The 23,634-nt window shown below is 39.0% G+C and overlaps 1 protein-coding gene across 1 annotated transcript in view; it reads left to right on the top strand.

Annotated features, from left to right (window-relative positions):
* CAMK4 (calcium/calmodulin dependent protein kinase IV) overlaps nt 1–23,634 on the top strand; it is a 149,594-nt gene that overhangs the window by 52,985 nt on the left and 72,975 nt on the right. Inside the window, exon 2 of the mRNA XM_048290934.1 lies at nt 5,838–5,916. Coding sequence (XP_048146891.1) covers nt 5,838–5,916 — 79 coding nt within the window. The remainder of the gene's footprint in view (nt 1–5,837; nt 5,917–23,634) is intronic.

The raw sequence follows: 23,634 nt of genomic DNA, 5'->3' as shown, positions 1-23,634 counted from the left end.
GTTGCTTGCAATTGCCTGCAAGTCCTGTCTGTATATGTAGATGTTGATATTTAGAAGAAGCTTTGAGATTGGATTTGAGTAATTTATGAATTGTTTGTCAGACTACTGTAAAAATTGTTTGATAATTCCACATGAAAACTAAGTTGAGAGGATTTCCAAATTTACATGTATGTACTTTTTAAAGTGAAGGAAATATTAGTAATGCCATGGAATATGCATTTTTAAACTAAATTTAATTCTTAGTGTTAATAGATTTTCTCTTTTTTTTTTTTTTGTTCTGTCCAGTCTTTTATCTTCAAACAGGATGTTTAATTTTGAAGTCTAGGAATAGTAATTTCATTTCTATAAATCCATTTTGACCTTTTAGTGTATATCTAAGAGTAAATTAATGTGTTTTAACTTTATACTTCTGTAAATGGTACAAAGATATCAGTATTCTTTGTGGCAACCTGTAGTGGACTTTGATCTCTTTCTGCAGTTTTGGCAGTACAGATTTCCATGGCTTTGTACCAGGTACAGTTTTCTTGGGACCGATCATTCTTTCGCCTGTTTTTATTGGACAAATTAGATTGTGTAACCATTGTTTGACTGCACAAAGCACAAACTGATTTATTTTTTAAAAAAATCAATGCAGAACTTAAGGAATTTAATCCAAATAAAATTTACAGGAGATTACATCGAGCAGTGTATTTGTAATGAGTTGATTCAAAAGGCAATATTAAAACCAGGATGAGTGGGCATGGTGTGGAAATGCTGACCTGCTTTCGAAAAGACCAAATTTCCTACTTACAGTGAAATTACTGGCAATGAGTATCAGTTTATTTTAAAACCTGCAGCTCGAGAAATTTACTTTTATTACCTACCTGTAGTCAAGTAAACATATGGCTGCATTTCATTTTGGTTGCCTTTCCTGTTTCAGAGGCAGACACTTTTTGTGGATTTTGGGGAAGAAATGTTTTTTCCAAACTGGGTCAAATTCTGTCTTTTCTTGTTATGTCTTTTCTCTCTCTGCCAGGCTCCACTGCAGGATCCTGCAAATTCCATTTTCTCCTTTATGTGCAAATTCTCCTGATCACTTCCACCTCCTTAACACCCCTCCTGGGCATCCCTGCCTTCCTTCCATCTGTGCTGACGCCACTATTTTTGACTGCATGTATTTGAAGTGTGGCCATGCTTTTTCTCTCAGTTTTGCAGTCTGGAGTCCTTAGCACAGGCAGGGCACTATGGTGCTGTTGCCTAACATTTAAAACAGTGTCCTTCTGAAATAATTGGGAACTCGGTAACACCTGTAGTAAGGAAAATAATCTAGAATGCTTAAACAATTGTCTATTGAGAAGGGGATGCGGAAGCGCCAGAAGGTTTTGCACATTTTAAATATTTTGAAAGCATTTTTCAAGTTTGTGTGTAAAACAACACACATGCAGAGGTCAGTTATTGAATTTTAGTCTATTCTGCTGTATTTTGTGGTACTTACCTACATGCTTAACTAATGGGTGAGTGAATTTATCATGTCACTGAAGTATTTGTACTTCTGTGCTAATACTGAGTTGTGTGTGCTGCAGCTGTGACACATTTTATGCATAGGACACCACGATCTTTCTCATGTGTTGTCATTGTCCTCATTGTAGGTAGCATCACAAAAGTGAGTGTTCTTGTTGTCCATTATGACCAAATAGTTAAGATGCATACCTGATTTTCATTTTTTTTCTAGGTTTGATACATATATACATATATATATGTAGATGTAGAAGCACATTTTTGTAGTAGAGCATGTGGCATGTTCACAGTAAAAAGATCTGTTGTTGTTCTTTAGCATGTTCACAGTTATACCTGGGCTTTCAAAAGCAAATCTTTAACGGAATCATTAAGCAGCTTTCCAGACAGAAACACATGTGCCAGTAAAGGAGAATGACAATATTTTCAACAATCCTAATTACTATTCTCTAGCTTAGTCAACTCTGTATTCCAAGAATATGCCTATGTTTTTCTCCTCCATATTTCTTGTTACAGCCAACTTCAAATAATTTATATTTTGATTCCAGGTAGACTGTTTCCAGGCAAAGGTACAAAAAACCAGCAGCTGGATGCTCCTTTAAGCCTCATTTTTGTTAGAAGTAAATAAATACACACTTACATATACAAATATAATAAATATTTTGATTCCAGGTAGACTGTTTCCAGGCAAAGGTACAAAAAACCAGCAGCTGGATGCTCCTTTAAGCCTCATTTTTGTTAGAAGTAAATAAATACACACTTACATATACAAATATAATAAATATTTCATATAAATATATATATATATGCAAAGGTAGCTGTGTTTGTATATATTCACTAAATACAAAGAGGCAAAAGCTGACAGAATCCATTTTAAATAGGCAAACACTACATAGGGAATAATCTTGTGGAATATGGGAGACATAATTTCTGGTTTCTAGCCTGAATTGGTAATGGGTCACTTGTCTGTCACACACTGCAATGTACTTCTGCAAGTGATTATCAGCTGTTTGGGCTCAGGGCCCTCTCAGTTTCTCCCATTTAAACCTGTAATGGGATAGCATTAAACACTCTCTAGAGTTGTTGTCTGCTGCTTATCAAATAAGTGCCTTAACCATTGAGTATAGGTGATCTCTTTCTATAACACTATTTATTTATCATTCGGACAAATCAAACACCCCCTGCAGAGAGTGGGACACTGAGAAGCTTGTGGTCTGCCTGTCTGGCCATAATTTCCATGCCTGAGGGAGTGGCATGTTGCCACAAGGTTTCTTGGTTTCTGTTCATTTGTGTATTCTGACCAAATGTATCAATGAAGTTTTCAGTTGATGCGGATTCCGGAGGACTTTCTGAGAGGCCGGTTGAGGGCAGTCAAGGTTTGAGGTTGAAAAAACTTAGGGTAGGGGCAAGAGGCTACAATTAGCAGCTCTCTGAGTGTTTCAGCTTCACATGAGAGTCTTGCAGCTGAATCTTCCCACTGCTCTTTGGTGATGAAGGCTTGAATTGCTCCAGTTGGTGACCTTCCAAGTCACACAGTCTCAGGAAAGCTGGATGTGCTGATTCAGCAGAAAGCTTCAGCAGAAAGCTCCAGCAAGGAGCCAAAAAAGGAAGCAAAGCAAACCACTCTGATTTGCATGAGGCAGTTCTGTTTGCACACTCACATGCTAGCATCCCCTTCCCTATTTTATTTTTTTTTAACTGTGGAGAAGCAAACATATCCTGTTACCACCAAAGAAACAAGGAATCAGGTCCATACTGGAATAGCTCTCTGCTACATTTTGCATCAGGCGTGGTGTGAGAAGGTTGCCATCCTGTTCCTGATTTCCTGTACGGGTTTCTGGCATGGAAGAGGAAAACAGTGTTGGTTGTCAGCTCATGTTAGGTGTTCTCTCTCCTGTCTGGTAGGAGAATGTCTGTCAGAGCTGGGCATAGCCACATAAACCAAAAGCAAACTCTTTCAAAGTGTTCCCAAGCTTGCAATACCTTGTCATCAATTTTGCACCAAATGAGGACTCCAGGGATATGCAGAAATCTGTACAATAGAGAATAATTTCTAAAGTAGCTCTTCTGTGTGTGTTTTGAATATTGACTAATGAGCCTGATGTCAAACTGCTCAACTGGATATTCTCTCCGGGCTGTCTTACACCTCTTTCAAGCATTTTGCTGCCTGTCTTCCAGTTTTGGGCACAGTCAAATGAACTGTTAAAGGTGGTGTGATGCTATCTGTCCTTGCTTGTGTAGCTGTCCGTCTCATCACTAAGCCAGTTAAATAATCTGGGGTGTTCTAGTGGCTAGGCTCTTATTCACATGGAAGATTTTGCAGTACCAGGTTGCAAATGGTAAAGCAAATGCTGAGAGACAGAGACTGTGCTCCATTGCCACAGCAGCAGTGAACACCAAGAGAATGCACAGGAAAGAGTGCACAGGAATGGTCTTCCATTTATTTGGATCATCAGCTGGATAGCTTATCTAATTCTGCCCTCACCGGAATACAATTGTTTCTAGAAGGTTTGTTGCCTACTTTGTAAGAACATATGTAAACTAATGAGTTTAATAATTATACTGCATTCTACATATGTGAAGCGGGGTACAGGAATGATTTGCAGTTTGTGCACTGACTCCTCCATTGCAATCCTGCAGTGAAATACTGGAGAAATAAAGCTTATCACATCAGGTTCTTAGAATTCCATCTTTTAACATTTTTTGTTGGATGTAAAAGATGTGAGGGTTTTTTTAATGTGGTATATTTTTTCTTCATGCTAAATAGAGTCTTTTGAGACTTGGCCAAGGAAAGGAGATTTAATTAAATTCATGTAATGATTCTGGGAGTCACTGAAGCTCTCAGTACTCCCACACGTTTATCAATATACTTTTATGAAAGACTAATCATTTTAGCATTTGAGATGAAGTGAAGATTAATTTATACGTGGTGAAGAAAAGCCCTCAGATGACTGAGCTGCATAACCCTTGCCATAGGTGACCTTTCCTTATAGAGAGGTGTTTCTGAAATAAATCTCAATCAAATGCCAGTTCTTGTGCTCACTCATGTACTTATGAAAATAAGGACGTGCCCACTCAGAGCCTTGTCTGGCACCTCTCTGGCCTGTGCTGAGGAGGGAGAAGTGCAGGGCACCCATGGCAGTTTTGTACAGCACCCAGAATAATGAAGTTTGCACCACAGCTTTAATCCTATAGTCGAGCATAGCTATGCCATTCTACTACTTAAAAGAAAGCTGCTCCTGTCATTGTGCAGCTTCTGCTTGTCTCCTGTAGTTACTGAGATGGGTTTCTCTCGTTTCAGAGTGCAATATGGAATGTGATATGTATGGGAATTTGCTCACTGCAGAATTGCTGTATGCAGTTCTGCAATGGTTATTCAGGAGGTCATATATGATAACTGCAGTCCCTCTACCTTAAAAATATGCAGCTACTTGGAAGCGATGAGTCTTGGAGTAGGTGACAAATCTGAGGGCAGGAAGCTTCCAAAAATGCCTTAAATTCAGTGATGGTGCTTCACTGCATCCATTTTGTGGTAGAATACAAAAGTATCTGAATGGTTTGTAACCAGTATGAGTTTGCCACAGGTTTCACCTCTGTTTAAGTAATTCATAGAGTACAGGGTCCTTCCGTGACAGTAACAAGTAAAGCACAGCAAATTGAACCTGCTTCTGGAGACCATCTGGCCCAACTTCCCACTCAGAGAAGTGCCTTCCACCCAGCAGAGCCATAATTTTATGTTAGGAGTGCTCAGACAACACATTCAAGTGACTACACCTTGAAGGCAAACTGAAGATACAAGCCCAGTCCACTTTTGCTGTGAACAAGTCCCACCAGTTTCCACTGAACTAACACAAAGTGCTGCTTGCTCCATTTGGTGCCAAATTTGACTGTTTGGGCCACTGGGCAAGGAGCAGCGCAAAAACCGTCTCTTCTGTCTCACCATTGCTGCCATCAACAATTAGTGAAAAAACCCCACAAGGTAACAAATTGTTGCAAATGTGTTGCCCTACCAAAGGCAAGATGTGTTCGCTTGATTATCTGAGGAAACATCGAGGAACTGCCATGAGACAGAAGAGGTGTGGCCAAGAAGGATGTTAAACTCTTGCAACCTCAGTTGGCTGAGTAACTGCTGACGTTCACTGGTTAAACACAGAGAAGCTTTGACACTTCTTGGGTTTTGGGGGGGACGGTTTATTGCATCTGTGGGGAAAAGTGAGGTTGTTTTGCCCAAACTGGGAGGAGTAGAAAATGTAGGAAACTCTGTTTATTGACAAATTTGAAGAGTTGTATGTACAACTCAATTACTCTTCCTTTTTTTTTTTTTTTTTTTTTTTTAAATTTAGTGGGGCTACATCCATTGTCTACAGATGCAGGCAGAAAGGGACCCAGAAACCTTACGCCATCAAAATGTTGAAGAAGACAGTAAGTCATTTTTGTTTTGTTTTGCTTTGTTTTGCTTTGGAATATGTTTGGGATTTTCTCTGGGTTGGTTTTTTGTTGTTTTTTTTTGGTGCAGTTTATTCATGTGGGGAAAATGTGCTAGATTTAGGACCCTGCTAAGCTTGTATTTTCCATGAGTGAGTTTTGGCTCCTCATCATTAAAACAGCTGTTAGAGGTAACAGTACTGTGCTGGGAATGCCTTATCCCCACAAATCTGGCTTGTACCTTCAGCTGGTGGTGTCTGTATACACTTGGATTTGGAAAAAACCTGTTAGAAAAAATATGTCTTTTTCTTTCACTAAAAAAAAGCCAAAAATGACACCTTGAATTATTTAAATGTTCAGTGTTTTTTCTTTGATTTAATACGTTGTTTTGCTCAAAAAATGCCATGAAACAATTAATCCTCTTCCAGAAACTGATTAAAATACCAATTCAAACCCAAGTAAAATTAAATATTTTGTAGAGGTTTTTTTACCGCTATGAAATTGCTAGAGAACCAGTTGAGACGATAATTTATTTTTAGAGCTCCATATATGTCACACTTATACTACAGCTATTTTTGTGTGTTCTAAAAAATAGATGGTGGAAAGCAAGAAGAGGCACTAGGAGAGGAAAGGCAAGTTATGGACTGAGAGACTTCATGCAGAAAGACAGTGTGGGACACAGGGTAGAGCAGCTCACATTCTTAGGATGGGAAGAGAAGTCTGAGAGAAAGCAAGCAAGCTGTGAGGCATGGACATGATATTTATTCATGAATGATTTTGATTCAGTTTATTCCAGTGTTAGATCATTCATTATTCCATAATGTTCAGGAAGGCTCACTGTAGAACCATAAGGATGGGTGGGTAGGTATAAACATGTCTAAATGGTGACTTCACTGGTGGTCTCAGTGCAAGATGTAATGAGTGGGTTTCACATGAGTAAAATGTTGGCATTAATTTGTCATCTTTGAATGTAAGCCAAGGTTTAAACTGGCACAAAGATTCAGTTGTGTGTGCTGCTTTTGAATTTGCATCTGTGCACTGGAAGAAGCAGAGCATGTGCATTGCTGCAGCTTATGGTCTGCCTTTCCTATGGAAGAGCAGAGAATTTTTGAGGTTTCATCAGTTCATTATGCCATTGATTTAGATAATGTTGTAGGAGTATACGGTCCTATAATTCTCATCCTGAAATGCACTAGGAAGAACTATATTTCTTAAAAATATTTCTCTGCTTTTTGTTTTTTGCCTTCATGGAAATTAATTCATGTTCACAATTGCCACATTTATGCTAGGTCTATTTATTTGTGTCTGAAACTAGTCAGTTTAGACCTTGGTAGAGTTACTGTAACACAGATTTTTTCCTTTTTTTGTTGAAGTGTAGGAAAAATGGCAAAGAAGAAAAGACTATAGTTATGTAAGTTGTTTTCACATCAGCAATAGCTTGGCTTAATGCACCCTTGGTTATATTAGCAGTGTGGTTAAGCAGTTCACAGAGCTGAGTTGTTCCCAGTGTAATTGATGCACTTTGGGATGTTTTGCTATGAAAACAAGTAATCCTCTTACACAGCTGAGCTTTTCTGTATAAATGAGAACATGGGAGACAATGCTTTAAGGAGTGCCACTGCTTGTGTCTGTCCAATTTGGAGAGGTAATTATTATCACAGGGACAGAACTATCTGTGTTAGAGTGCTCCTACAGCAGGAGATCTGATCTTTGCTGAGAGTAACTCAGTATAAAAATAACCACATGTGGGCCAAGTCATCTACTAAAATGTTGACGGGCTTAAGTTTCCTGTTGGCTTTTTGAAAACAATTAGAAAAAAAGGATGGCAGTTCAATAGTGGAGGAAAAGGGATAGGAGGAAAAGAAGAGCCTGTGATTATTTTTGATTGAGTCCTATTTCTTCAATTTCCTTCTTACATGCATATAAGGGAGCTCTGAAGAGCACATGAAATTAGAAGACAAAGGAAGATGACAGAAGAGCAAATACTCTTGATTTTTCCATTCAAACTGACTGACTGAATGGAAACAGTCTGCTGCTCTGAACAAGACTGACTCTCTGTAAAAACAGGGTGAGGGACAGGGATAGGGTGGTCCAGATTGTTCTAGAAGTGATAACAAGTGATGTGTGATTAGGAGGCTGGTGGCTGATGGGCAGCTTCAGATTTGTGAGTGATGGTAACTAAAGTGCTGTAATTTGAAGTAAAGCATTAGAAATTATTACTTTTATCCCATGGGAATGGCTTAGGTAAGAACATATGATCCTTTAGGACTGAAGTAGTGTGCTAGGAACAGACTGCAAGAAACATAAAATACCTATCAGTGTTCTTTTCATTTAAACAGAAAGAGTAATTGTTCATTTTGCGTGATTAATGCATTCCCATTTAAGAACAAATAAAATTTTGGGCAAGGCCTATCATCCAGTTCTGAGAATACATGATTGTACAGGGATTTGATTTCCTATGAGGTTCTGCATGTAGTATGTTTTTACCATCTTGCTTAATAAAACAGCAGTAGATTATTTGCAAGTTTCTGGGTGGGGGAGTTTTGTCTGTGGTTTAGGGGGTTTTATATTGCTAGTTAAACCATCAAAGAGTAACAGAAAAAAACCATTTATATAAACTTTTCCGTGTGACTAAAATAAAACAAAGTGTTCATAGTATTGTATTTCAGTTGAGAGGTTTAATAATTCTTAACCATTAATACAAATTTTCTACAATTCCAAAAGGAGGAGAAAAAAAGGATTTTTACTGCTTCAAAATTATTGAAGCAGAATGCTTCCATTTTCTGTTGGTTTTAGTTTTGTCAAATTCAGTCCAAGTTTAGGAGTATCTTCAAATCCTTTAATTACACTAATGGTGAATAAAATTTAGTTCAAAGAACACCTCTTGTTCTCACACCTGAAGTGTCAAAGTTGGGAAACTAAGAGGCAAGTTAGAACTTTAACTTCTAGACCTGCTAAAAGACAACTGCCAGAAGCGTTAAAGAGGTCCAAAGAAAAATTGATTTTTGAATTAGTAGGAGAAGCACTCTCCACTAATGCATAAGAAATAAAATTTTTAACAGTTCTTTAGACCTATCAAAAAAATGTTTAAAACCCAGCATCAATGGGTCAGATGAATAAGCATGCAAAATTATTGCCTGTGATATCCTCATCCAACCTTTGTGCTTAGTTCCTAAGCATAACTGAAATGTAGGATTGTATTGCATGCTCATTATTTGACTTTTTCTAAGTTTAGCAGGACTCTTAAATTCCACACAGGTAGTAAATTTAAAGATATGAATCGTGTAATTTGGTTTTGGGGAAGTATATTTCATGAAGCAAGAAGCAAAAGCAGATCACATAGCACTTCAGAAAAAGTCATCAAATGAGCAGAGTACAGTCATGAACTTTTACTCTTGCAATTGCAGATATGAGATTGTTTTGCTTTTCACTATACATTTTACCCTCCTTGATTACTCAGTGCTACAGAAAAGTGAGGTGTCTTTAGCATACACCTTACAAAAATTATTCTTACTGCTCTTAAGCTGAGACTTAAAAATTATGTGATTTTTAAAACCAGTCATTCTGGAACAGTTGTTGCTGCAAACAACACATAGCATGAGGATCATATTGGAAGAATGCAGTTCTCTAAGGGAGCAAACACATATGTGCTATTTTTTATATGAAGTCTCTCATCTGCTTTTCCACTTTTTGGTGTGTTTTGAGGAAGCTAGGCAGCCTGGAGATTTTCTCAGAATCTGGGTAGGTGAATGCCTTCCAAGAAATTAGATCCACCTCCGCCTTAAATTTTGTACCTGAGTCTGGACAAGTTGCTTTAAAAATAGTGAAGAGAACAGATGGCCTCTGTTACATGGTTTCTAAACTAAGACACCAAGTGCCTGCCTACATTATAAGTCTACCAAGTGCTAACTACTGCAACTGAAGTAATTTAGGAGCTGCCATTGCAATAAAGTAACATGCTCTGCTGAAAGGAGAATAGGATTCTGGACTGGGTTGTCTGGAACTTGGGTCCTGGCATATTCCCAGTATTTCTTTTGGTTTCAACTTTCTCATTCATAAAAATGAGAAAATATTTATTTGATTTGCTTCTCAGCAATGCTTTGAAGGATAGCCTGATTAATATTTCTAGGTTCTAATTGATAGGTGCTGTCGCCTAAGAACAATTAAGTATTATGAAATATTAGACCCTGTCTGTCTCAGTCAATGAGGCATGCAAGTATAGAGACTGTTTTGGAGAATTTTCATTTTGATTTCCTCTTCTTTTATGTGTGGGCATCCTCCCTCACACAGTTTGTGATGCTTAAATAATACTTCTGCAGCACTTTTATCAAAATTAGTATTTATGAAGCAGCATTCTTCTTGCAGGCTGGTTGATATTCAAAATCAGACAAGCATTCAGGCCCATCAATTTTTTCTCAGATCCGAAACAGAGCAACAGCTTTCAAGCAATGCACATTCTGGAAATAGCTGATCTGGGATTAATCTCATTGGACAAATAAGTTAGACAATTTGAGTCTATGTCTGTGGATCAGAAAGGAGAGTGAGTAAATGTAAAGGGAATGTGGATGGTTTGGCTTGGATATCTAGCGTTAGGGTCTGAAGGAGATTATAATGGTCTATAAGGCATATCTAAAAAGTCTCAATTGCATTTATGTTTGCATATGTATATATAGACACACATGCACATATGTACATATATATGTACTTTGGGAAGGAAGGACAGGCAACTCAGGAAGAGTGCAAGGATGTCCCTGGTCACGTAGAGAGAAAATTAGACAGGTGAAAGATCAAATAGTTCTTAATCTGGCCACTGCTGTGAAAGATAATGAGAAGTGTTTTTATAAATACATAACAAAAATGCGGCCAATGAAAATCTCCACCCTTTATTGGATGCAGAGACAAACACTGGAACTGAGGATGAGGAAGAGGCTGAGGTACTTAATGCCTTCTTTGCCTCAGACCTCAACAGTAAGGCCTGTTATCCTCAGGGAACCAGCCCCTGAGCTGGCAGACAGGGACAGAGAGCAGAACAGACCCTGTGCAATCCAAGAGGTGGGAGGGAGTGACCTGCTGAGCCACTTAGACACTCACAAGTCCACGGGACCAGATGGGATTCATCCAAGGGTGCTGAGAGAGCTGGTGGAGGAGCTTGCCAAGCTGCTCTGCATCATTGATCTTCAGTCCCATCTAACTGGGGAGGTCCCAGATGATTTGGAGGCTGGCTAATGTGATGTCCATCCACAAGAAGGGCTGGAAGATGGATGCAGGGAACTACAGGCCTGTGAGCCTGAACTCAGTGCCAGGGAATGTCATGGAGAAGATCATGAGTGCAATCACACAGCACATACAGGACAGGAGATCAGGTGCAGCCAGCAGGGGTTCAGGAATGGCAGGTCCTGCCTGAGCAACCTGATCTCCTTTTATGACCAGGTGACCTGCTTAGTGAATGATGGGAGGGCTGTGGATGTGTCTGCCTGGACTTCAGCGAGGCCTTTGACACTGTCCCCCACAGTAAACTCCTGGAAAAGCTGGCAGCCCATGGCTTGGGCAGGTTCACTCTCGGCTGGGTTAAGAACTGGCTTGGATGGCCGCGTTCAGGGAGTGATGGTGAATGGTGCTGGATCCAGCTGGTATCTGGTCACTGGTGGTGTCCCCCTGGGATCAGTGTTGGGCCCATTTCTCTTTAACATCTTTATTGATGTTCTGGATGAGGGAATCTGTTGTATCCTCCATAAGGTTGTGGATGAGAGACTGAGTTAGACTAGAGTGGTGATCTGTTGGAGGGCAGGAAATCTCTGCAGAGGGATCTGGATGTTTGGATCCATGGCCCAAGGCCAAAGGAGTGGTCAACAAGACAAAGTGCCGGGTACTGCCCTTGGGTCACAATAACCCCTGCAGTGCCACAGCCTGGGGCAGTGTCTGGAAAGCTGCCTGGTGGAAAAGGATCTGGGTCTGCTGGTCAACATGAACATGAATCAGCTGAACATGAGCCAGGTGTGCCCAGGTGGCTAAGAAGACCAAGGGCACGTGGCTGGGATGTGCAATAATGTGACAACAGGACAGAGACTGTCCCACTGTGCTGGCACTGGTGGGGCCACAACTCGAATCCTCTGCCCGGTTCTGGGCCCTTCACTGCAAGAAAGACATGAAGTGCCAGAGAAGGGAATGGAGCTGGGGAACAAGAGTAAGTTCTTTGAGGAGCAAGTGAGGAATCTGGGTGCACCTAGCCTGGAGAAAAAGAGGCTCAGGTGACTGTATTGCTCTCTAAAACTGTCTGAATGAAGGCTGTGGTGGGAGGAGGGTTGGCCCCTTCTCCCGGGTAACAAGGGACAGGATGAAAATAAATGGCCTCAGACTATAGCACGAGAGGTTCTAGTTGGACATCAGGAGGAATTTCTTCACAGAAGGGTGATTAGACATCAGAATGGGCTGCCCAGGGAGGTAGTGGAAGCACCATCCCTGGAGGTGTGTTCAAGAAATGATAATGTGGCACTCAGTGCTCCTGTCTCTTTGACAAGGTGGTGATTGGTTAAAGATTGGATTTGATAATCCTGGAGGTCTATTCAACGCAAGTGATTCTGTGATGTATATACTCATGTATGTTTTATATACAAATATATACAAACACCTATATACGCACACTAGAAGATTATGTGTTAATATGATATGTATTTAAAAATTCTCTATAGTCCCAACTCTACAGGGAGTATAGTTGGCTTTTTGGGTTTTTCATTTCCTGTTGCAGTGAATTGGTGGTATTAAGTGGTTATCAAGAGGCTCGTGCAAATGTTTGGTCTTTTTTCTTGAAGGAGCACTGCTTTTGGTTGAGCCTTCCCAACTGATTAGGAAGACAACTGTCAGGGTGGGAGGGGCAGGGGAGGAATGGGTGGAGACTTGTGTATCACAGTTGGCATAATCAGAATTAGTAAATTGTTCCTTTGTTGACTTCAGGAGAAAATGATGTATGTTTGTAGCTGTAAAATTAAACCTTCTATTTATTGCCATGTGGCCTTATGTGATTTATATTTTAAGTACCTCCTGCCTCCATATGCCTGTTTCTCTATAAACCTTAGATATGAGTGTGTGTATATATACATATATACACACATCTATGTGTATATGCCTATATTTATACAGCTATATCTGTCTATATCTATGTGTTTCTATATCTATATTTAATCTATCCAACTGCATTGGTGAAGTAACTGTCAGTACTCATAGTGGACAGATATCTGTGAGTGATAAAGTTTAGCAGATGTACCTGATCCACAAAAAAAGCAAGAGCTTGACATTTGTATGACATGCTAAGGCAGCATCCTTTTTTCTTCAGACTACAAATGTGTGGAATATATTCACATTCATATGTATATTTAAGGTTATTTTTTTCCCCTACATTGTATTAGTGTGTTATGTTCTGATTTTTTTTTCAAATTTTTCAAAATAGGGAAAGAATTGTGTACATGTAAGCCTACATGAAAACAGTCAACTGCACATCGCTGTACATCATTAAAAAGGACTATTTTTGTTAACTAGCTCACACATTGAGTTATTCATCCACATCCACACATACACATATGCACACCACACAGGCCACTGCTTGGTAATTAAAGGGAAAGAGTAATTTCTTAACTAGCACATAATTACCACTCCACCTGCAGAACTACCTATTATTTTTCCTGGCTTTCTCATTTTTCTTCATCCACATCATCCTCTCATACATATGCAGTTCACACTGTTATGTTTTTACTGAGAGATAAAAAAAAAGTTCAGACAAAATTATTCTAAAGAAATAAGGCAGTAAAACTTTGAGTTTTCCACTGCTTATTTTCAGCTTTCCCTCATATGTGAGGGGAGTCTGGCTTCCACTGTCTGATTCACTACAGTCCAAAAGAAATGGCTTTTGAGTACAAGTCCATCGAATGCAAAATGTCTAAAGAAGAACAAAGAAGTTAATTTTACATAAATTCTCTACAAAATAGGAGAGAACCAAAACATTTTTTCTGCACTAAGTCACCAGTAGATTTTTGCTCTAGAAGCCGTGAAATCAGACACCCATCAGTGAAAGTGGAAATTTTACTGAAAAAAAAATTTATGAGTTGTTTTAGTCCTTGCAAAGAAACAAAAAAAATAATTTGTTGTGTCAGGACAACTTTTAGGAAAGGAAAGAAAAAATAATCCCTTTCTACAATTGTAAAAGCCTGCCCTATGTGCATAAAGTTATTTAAAATCTGGTTTAAATTGTGTTGTATGATATCATTGTGAGGTGCCGGCATTATGTAAAAATCACTTAATACAGAATAATTTTTTTTAACCATCACCATTTAGATTGAATTGCTGTGTTATTCTTGAGTAAGTCAGACCTTTGGTTAAGATTTTAACATTTGGCAGTATGTATTATATTTCCTTCTTCCTTACCTAATTTATAGGTACTCAGAAACACTCATTTTTGGTCTTTACAGCTTACTTTTCAGAAATACAAAGATCAACTAATAAAAAGAGAAAAATATAAAGCTCAAGTCATTGTTATGCCATGCAGGGAAGCTCAACCTACTGTATACATTGCACTGTTGAACAAGTAGTTCTGAGTGATAAAATCCTTTAGGCGATAGATTCAGTAAAATACCCCCAAACCCAAACGAATGACGCACATTTAGCTTTGAGTTGCTTGACAGGAACTCTTGTGAAATTATCTCAGCCACAAATATTATTCCACCAACCTATCCATGCACATTTTGCTCCTTTCCTCTTGCTGCAATTTGTCTTCTCCATGGCTTGAAGCAAGCCTGGAGGAGCTCTGTGTGCCTGGGGTGCACATAAATGTGGAGGGGCAAGACAGGGAATAGGACCAGAACCTCTTCCTCTGTGAGGCTGTATTTAATACCTAAAGCCAAGATGCAACCGTACAAAGGGATTTCTGAACAGTGGTGCAGAGGTAAATATTAGCCTATCCTGAAATGATACCCCTCCTCTTTGGAAACCTTCATTATTTACAGCCTGTTAAAGAAATTTGGAGACATGCCTTGACGGAGCAGAGGAGGCCAAGTTTCTGCATAAATGGAGAGTCTGTGAAGCTTGTGCTGGGGATCTCTGAAACTGTTCCTCCTCTGCATTTTAGAAAGGTTTTGTTTTCAGGTGTGAATGGTGTGATGTTATCATCACAGATGTGGCAGTTATTCTTTAGCAGAGAGAGAGATTCTAAGCTATAGAGTAATGAATTAAAGGAAAGCTGTCTGTATGCACTAAAATATGAAGAGGGCAAAAGATAAGAAATGGCAGTGCTTTCTCCAGTGCTGGAAGTTCACGTGTTGGAATAAATCACAAACATTTTATAACTTAAAATGTGTCATCCTGTGCTTATTATTCTGAAGCTGAGTTCTCTGTAGCCCCTCAGAGAGGCAAATCTAACTGAAGTCTGTAGAAAGGAGGATTTATTTTACCAAGGACTCTGTAATCAGCATGGTCTTACTTGAAAAACTGGCTTATTTCCAGATAAAATATATGCTCTTTGGCTGAGATGGTCTTCATTTATTTCTGTCTTTTAAGAGAAAGACCAACCCCATGTAGGGAGGAATGGAAAAGCAAAGGTGGAAATTAACACAGCAGCTGTGTAAGCAGCACAATCTGAGGGCTCTGTTACAAAAGCTTCTTTGAGAAATCAGGAAGACAGCACCTCTGTCTGATTTCCTTGAGATACATCACCTGAGCAGAGGATCTCTCAAGACTAGAATTAAGGCTCAATACAAAAGTCTAAGCTGAATGTTGTGACAGTTGACAGCTGTAGCATCGGTGTGTGTGAGTGAGGCTTATGACCAGTTTTTGTCAAACCAAACTTGCTCTCTGATCAAGTCACTAAAGAAGGGTTTTCTTAATGAAAAAGCCCCAAACAAAACAACCCCAAAAGACCCAACCCCCCCCCAACCAACAATACCTCACCTAAACCCGAAATCTGAATAGATAAAAAATAACTAATAACTTGTTTTCATACAAAAGTAAAAAAAAAAATCCCACTTCCATTGTTATTCTTCCCCCTTCATTTTAAGCAGTCTTCAAATACTACTGTTTGTTTCCAACAAGCTATTCCATTACACTTTGCATATTTTTAAAAGCAGATGTTTCAAACTCCACCTGGACATGTCTTCAGTAGATGCAGCTGAAACGAGCTGGAAGCATTTCCATAAGTAACAAGAAATAGCATAAACAGGATGGTTTATTTTATACCTCAGTCCTGTGATATCCAAGTAATTTTCTTTTACATTTTGTTGGAGACAATTCTGATTTCAAATTTTTGTTTGAATTGCAACCATTACACAAAGTGCTAACTTGTGAGGGCTTCTAAGCAGCACTCTCACAAATATCAACCTGTAGAAATTTATATTTTGTGTGCAGAATACATAGCACTCATATAGTTTTCATCTCTTTGTAAAGTGATAAAAGAATAGTGCTACAAGAAGAAATAGCATTATAAAAATTGTAGGTTTCTGAATTGAGTAGTAAACACAGTAGATACAGGACTTGAATGTAAAAATAAAAGAAACTGCAAAGTCAAAAGAACAGAGGATTTGAATGTAAAAATGTAAGAAAACACAAATCAAAAGAACTCCATGCTATGGCTTTCAAGCATTTTTGGGAAAAGTCGTAATTCTTCAAGATGAAAGCCCTAATTCTCACAAATAAGAAGCCATAAATCCGTTGATCAGAAGTCCAGGAAAATTATTCATTTCACCATTATAACTAATTTCAGTTATTCTTTTTGGGCCATTACTGTGTTACAGCTGCAATACCACAGTGAGAACTCACATTAGCATTGCCATGTTTTATGGATGAGGACCACAGGAGCTAGAGCTGTAAAGTATTTGTATCCAGGCACTTGGTACCACAGTTCACAGCACATAAACAACTACCCCCTGCCTTCTTTACTTCACAGGTAAAATCTGTCTTCTCATCTCCACACCTATGGGGTCTTCAGAGGTTATGGTTATAGTTTTGGCTTTGGTTTTTTACTTTTTTAAATACCAAAATTGCACTTGAATCACATAGTAGGCACCAGAGAGGGGTTTTAGGTCAGGTATTGTGTGATTTGCCAAATCTGCATGTGATTTCACTGGCCATAAAGGGAGACATAAAGTTTCCTGAAATTCAAATATTCACCTGTTCTGGTTCTGGAACACATAGCTTACAACTGCCCCCTTTCAGCATCTCCTCCATTTACTCCTAAATTTTATGAACCATCGGGGAACACAGGAACAAATATGAAAGGCACGCTGTGGTTCTTTGTGCACAGAATTCATGGATTGAGGTGACCTCTTAGGGAGGGAAGTCGCTGTGTATTCTTTCTACTCTCAGCCTGCTCAGTCATATGTCCTTTTTTTCCCAGCACAAGTCACAGTTCCTGGCAGAGGAGGCAAGGTAATGTGCTCCCATTCATGTAGCTGAGACATCCTCCACTGGGATTGGAGAGATGTAGGAGCAAAAGCAGTCCTGTAACTTATGGTGTTATTTGTTGACACATAGTGCTAACAAGAAAGTCTGAGCTCACAGTTTCTAATCTATGAAGCAAGCTCTCTAAATTAGTTACAAAGCCTTGCTTTCACATCTGCCTACCTTTCTTAACCATCTCACCATCTCTACATGCTTCTCTGTATCATCTTCCAATTATATAAAAAACTTCTCATTTTCAGTCCCTGAAAGTCTTCTTCAAGGGATTCCTTCCCTGTTTTCATTTGAGCACCCACACGTTTTTTTGTGTTATTCAGATTATAAAGTATATAACCTGTAAATCTGAAGCAGTTTTGGGGTCAATGTGTATGAGTCCTGCATGTGTAGAATTACAGGTTCTGGATACCATCAAGCAACACAGAAATTGCTTCAGGACTCCATGTTACCAGTATTTGGGGCTGACCTACCAGAAGAATTCACTGGGATCCAGACATTACAAGTCTCCCAGTACAGGGGTCATTTGAGCAGTAGGTTGAGAGATTCAGGATGGTTCAGAAGAGGGAATCTGCATGACTTAAGTTGCCACTGACATTGTCATGCTTTTATCCCACCTGAAATATTTTGAACAAAACAAACTCATTTGATCATCAGAGCCACAACCAAGCCTTCTTCACTTGTCATCTGTGTAACTGCTTGTCAAATGGAATGGTAGAGCATGCAGCCCCATACAGGTTACTGTGAGTAAAATTAATTCTAGCCTAGATGAAATTGCTTCATTGATCACATGGACTTATTTGATATCTGTGATGGAGATTATAATATTAATAGTAGTCCTGATGCATGAAACCTTCTTTGGGTAACAGTGAACTCATGGTTCTATAAATACGAGTTGGATTGAGAGCAGGATGGGCCCACCAGCTTATTGTTCATATGAAATTTCTTAAATTGCAGCAAGCATGGCACTTGGCTAATGATATAAGCAGGTATAATGTATTCCAGATCTTTATCATGCAACTCAGCACCCCTGAGAATTCTGAGTGATTTTGAGATAAAATATTGTACAGCATGACAGGAAATGTCCTATCCTCTAATAGCTCTCAATTTCTAATCGTTATGTGGCAATTTGTTTATTCAGAGGGATGGTGTGAATGTGAAACCATGATGTTTAATACTAGTTATATCACCCAGGATAAAAGGTGGATTGATAAGTTTTCTCTGGGAGGAGAGAAAATTTTTGGATTTGTAGTTTTATAGGTGAAAAGCAAGAACACACAAGAAGATGGGAAGTACAAATTTATAAATAGAACCATAAATACATCTATTTTGACAAAAACAAAAGAAGTGCTTACCTTTGATTTACACATTGTTCTTGCATCTTAAATGTGTCCTCCTCCACCCAGCTTTGGGAACAGTAACAATGGCAGTAACACACTATAAATAGTGAATAGCTGAAGTGAGCAATTCATGAATACCTAATAGGCTTAAATTTGTTTGCATAAACTGCTCAAAAATTATCTAACGTATTTGCAGAAATCTGTGTATTAATGAGACAGGGAAAGAAATAACAACCAAATTAGTCATATAGTAGACCATAGCCTATAATGACGCCTATTCTAATGAATATATAACTTGTTTTTTACTCTCACATAAAATGTGTTGTTGCAAATGACCAGTGTTGTGCAAGCTGTAAGTGGCTCTGAACCCATCCCTTCACCCTGTGGTGATGCCACCAAGTTAATATAGGTGAGTAACAGAACCTACTCACAGAGGATTTTGCGCCAGTGGGGAATGTTACCTGCATCTGGTTGCCTTTACTACTGAAACCATTTATTTAAATATGCAGGGCCTGTAAATCTGATATGTCAGAGTGTGATTTACTCTGCTGAAGTTTATACAGTCACAGGAATTATCTGTATCCATCTGATGGTTTGCCTGCAAATGTATTGTGCTTTTCTTCAGAAACAGAAGTGCTGCTTCTTTGATGGAACAATTTACTCTTAACAGACTGACAGTCTTATCCCATGCAGATAGATCAGTCTCTTTCAGCTTCTACAAACCCAGGTATTTGCAGCCAACAGCTTTGTGTGTGCTACCAGACTTTTAGTCACCTGACAGGACAAATGCAGGCACATTGATGTAACTGGCAGTATTCTCATGCAGGTGTGTTCAGTCTGAGGACTATGCATCACTTGAAGGACTACAGCTGTGAATTGGAAGCATGGACATGTGTGCAGAAAATAGTTGCTGTAGTAATTAATAGTATTTTTTTTTTCAATAATAATACAAAATTACTTATGGAGGGTAAAAATAAAAATCCTCAGTACTCCACTGTTGCTGTTTAACCCCACTAAGCCCCACAGAGCTTCTCACTCTCTCATCCCCAGCAGGATGGGGAGAAAATCAGAAGAGGAAAAGAGAGAAGACTCATGGGTTGAGATACTGACAGTTTAGTAGGGAAACCAAAAGCTGTGCACACAAGCAAAGCAAAGTAAGGAGTTCATCCACTGTGTTCCATGGGCAGACAGGATTTCAGCCATCCTGAGGAAAACAAGGCTCCGCCACACAGAACAGTTACTGAGGAAGACTCTGAATTATCCCACTCCTCCCCGCTTTCCTTTTTCTCCTAAAGCTTTATGCCCTGAGCATAATGCCTCATGGTCTAGAGTATCCTTTTGGTCTTCTGGAGTCACCTGCCCTGGCTCTCTCCCCTCCCAGTTCCTTGTGCACCCCCATCCTTCTAACTTGTGTGTTGGGAAGAGAAGCAGAAAAGGCCTTGGCTCAGTGCAAGCCCTGCTCAGCAATAACAAAAACATTCCTGAATTATCCGCACCGTTTCCAGCACCAATCCAAGCACAACCCTATGCTAGCCACTGTGAAGAAAATAAACTCTATTCCAGCCAAACCAGCACACCTACACAGTGAAAACTCCGGGCTGAGTTTAGGGAAGATACTACAGGATTGTGCTGTTGCTGTTGTGCTTTATTGAGCTGTTTATTGTGCTCTTCAGGGAGCCCATGTTAAGCTTGAGTGAAGACAGAGCCAGAACAGTCTGCCCAGCTTAAAATACAAAAAGGCTGTTTCAAACAGTTCTGTTTTTAAGATAATATTACTCCATTAGGAATTCAAAGGTCGATCCCTTAAAAGAGAGAGCTACAGATCATGCTGAGAAGGTCAAGCAATGCCCCACTAAGAACAGCCAACAAAACATAGGAGGAATTCTTTACTTGAGAAACTCTTATTTTCATTCAAAAAAAAGGTCATTCAATGAATCAAATCATCTGAAGCAGCTGTTAAATAAGTGTTCTAGTTGGAACAATGATGTATCCCTACATTCAGAGGGATCAGCTTTTTAAAATTCTGCTTTTACCTACTATCCACTGCCATGCTGATTACAGAATTACACCACAGTAACTTAGAGAAGTGGACTGAGTTTCATGTAAATCTCTATTTTCATTTGTCCTATGATTTTTCTTTCATCCCACTTTCTGTACCTTCCATGATTCTTTATAACTTATGCTGAAGATTGACATCTGTTTCTTGTGTTGATACATAGACAAGATCAGATTATTTCAATACTATCCATCTTTATAAAGATATACAAAAACACATTCAGAAGTCTTCTTTAAAGTGTTTTATCCTTGAACTCTTGACTGAAAGACTTTGTGAGAAGATACTCTCTGTGTGAACTGGGCAGAAACTGGAATTCCTGTCATTCAGGACATTCTGAAATTGAAAAGCAAGACCTTAAACTGCATAGAAAATATGTTCTTTGAATCTTCTTCTTGTGAAGATTTATTTAAATTCAGGCTTTCAATTCAAGCCTATTTCTTTTTTTCTTGAATCTCTCAAGAGAGCCTAGGTAACCCAGCAGTCTTGTGTTCAGTTGTGACAGTTGGGAGCAGACCTTCAAACCACCAGGGAACTGGCAGTTCTGCTTGTGTGTAGCCTATGTCTGTACAGGTTTTAATATTTCAGCTTAACTGTGAGAAGAAAAAATAATGGCAAAGTTATAAAAGCTAATTAGCAATTGATGCCATAAAATACAGAAAGTTTTAGGCTTCAGAGCAGTTACTGTATGAGGAAATAAAATTTTGTTTCTTGGAAGCACTTTTAATATTGTGGTGTCAAGCTAATAATGACTTGCACCGTGATCCCTGTAAGTGCACAGAGGCACATAGTCAGAGCCTGACCTGCTGGTTCAATAAAGAATTCATTGCTAGTATTAGAGGTGTTCATGTGAGTCAAAAAGTGGGATATTAATTAAGGAGCTGTGCAGAGCTGGTGTGAACAGACTCCCTGAGGTGGGCGGTGCTGTGAAGCTCCTTGAGAGATGTTTTGCATGGGTTTCTTCACACGCATTGCCTGGGCAGAATGTTGTCACCCAACCTGCAAATGTGCCCCTTGTATCCACAGTGCCTAGGGGAAGGAGAACAGCAGAGACTGAACTTGCAGGATGAGGAATGTGCTCTTCCTCTTGCTTTCTACTAAGTTTGAGGGTACAGAGAACATCTGTTGGCCACCTGTTTTCAGGGTGGTACCATATTGCAAAGAGGCAGCTGGATTAATCTGTGTAAGTGGTGGTTCATTTTATCTTGTTTCATTTCGTTCAGATAGAAACCACTTTAACATCTCAGTGGTTTTTAGCATTACTCCACCTCACCATCTTGGGGCATGGAAACATGGAAGAATATCAGCTTTCATTTAATTTTTCAGTCTTTTCCCTGTTAATGTGAAATTTATAAATAAGAAATACACTGATTATAAATCTAGTTCTCCTTTCCTGCATGACCAGTATCAAATTTCAAAGGCATAGTAATTGCAGACACAAATCTATAAAAGAGATAAATACCTAATTCTACTGAAGTGAAATAAATGGAGAGACAAAATACTAGGAGTAATCCAGGAATGATCACCCTTTTTACATAAATGCTTTATTATAAACTAAGGGAGCAGCACTCTTAGATTGCCTCTCGCTCCTGAGTTCAGGCTGTTGTATCTTTGCTGCTGCAGGTACTTTATCTAGTTAGATTAAAGCCAGCATGCAGGTGCTTATCTGTGCTACAGTCACAGCTCCTGGTTTTCTTGCTAGAGTTTACTGAGGAGCACGGGAAGCCACAGCACAAGGCAGTGGCTGTGTAGCACCTACAAGAAGTTCTTGCAGATTTGCTGCCTTTCAGCATTCCATGTGCCTTCACAGGTAAGCTGCGGAAACATGTAGGTGTTGTGGGTTTTAATAATCACAGGGCATCTAACAACTTTGGTTTTTTGGCCTATGACAGTGAAATCTTCAAGCCAAGGGTCATCAGCAGAGGGCTGATAAATAACTATTTTGGGATTACCTGGCAAATGATTTCTCTAATTGACATGGGTGTTCCACAGCAGGTTGCTGCTCTGCTATCACAGCCTATCACAGCAAATGCCTCTTGATTGCTTGCAATTTAAAGTTTGCAAATACAGAAAATACAGCTCAGTAAATTTGCACCAGTGTTAAAAACATCCAACCAGGCATTTACAGGACCTGGCACAGAAGTAGTGTTTTTTTCACAGAGTAACATAATCATTTAAGTAGAAATCAAATTATACTGATTAAATATTTGAGCAAAAGCATACTCTAGTCCATTTAGCATAGATTAAAAGCAAAGAAAAAAGGATAGAAGGATAATTGCTAAACTAGTGGAGTGTGAAACTTCTGAAAGTTAATATTTGATTGTTTTTTCACTTCACAAACAGACCAGTTCTGCTAATCCCACTATTCTTGACTGTAATATACTCACAAAGGTCTCACTGATGTTCCTGTGAGTAATGCTAATTTAAGGAAAGCTCAGATACTTCTCAAGCATTGTACTGCATATTTAAATTTCATCCAAAGAGGAGGAGACAAAACAAAGAGTTTTGCAACCTCATTTTGATCAGTTATTACATACATACGAATCAGACCGCTGTGTTTGATCCAGCCCAACATACTTAATTTGCCCAAACATTGTGGTAATGGCATATTTTGATTAAATTACCCGAGTTTTAAAAATTGTTACTATAGCAACATACACTCTAGAGTGAGATGCCTGACTCTCATCCCAGCAAATAATTTCTGTCAGGAAATTATTTGATAGGATGATGATAGAAAAATTCAATATAAGTAGTTGAATTGCTGATACTCCTGCCCAAACGAAAAATAAGCCAGGTTTGGCCCTGACATAAGTAGGCACATCTTTTTTCAAATTAGCTGAAACAAGGTAAGTGTTGATATAACTTTTTCTGTACTTAGTGTAGGAGAGGGTA

Source organism: Corvus hawaiiensis, chromosome Z (genome assembly GCF_020740725.1).
Source record: "Corvus hawaiiensis isolate bCorHaw1 chromosome Z, bCorHaw1.pri.cur, whole genome shotgun sequence".
NCBI lineage: Eukaryota > Metazoa > Chordata > Aves > Passeriformes > Corvidae > Corvus > Corvus hawaiiensis.
Note: the sequence above shows the minus strand (reverse complement) of the source record. Positions and strands in the feature narration are given on the sequence as shown.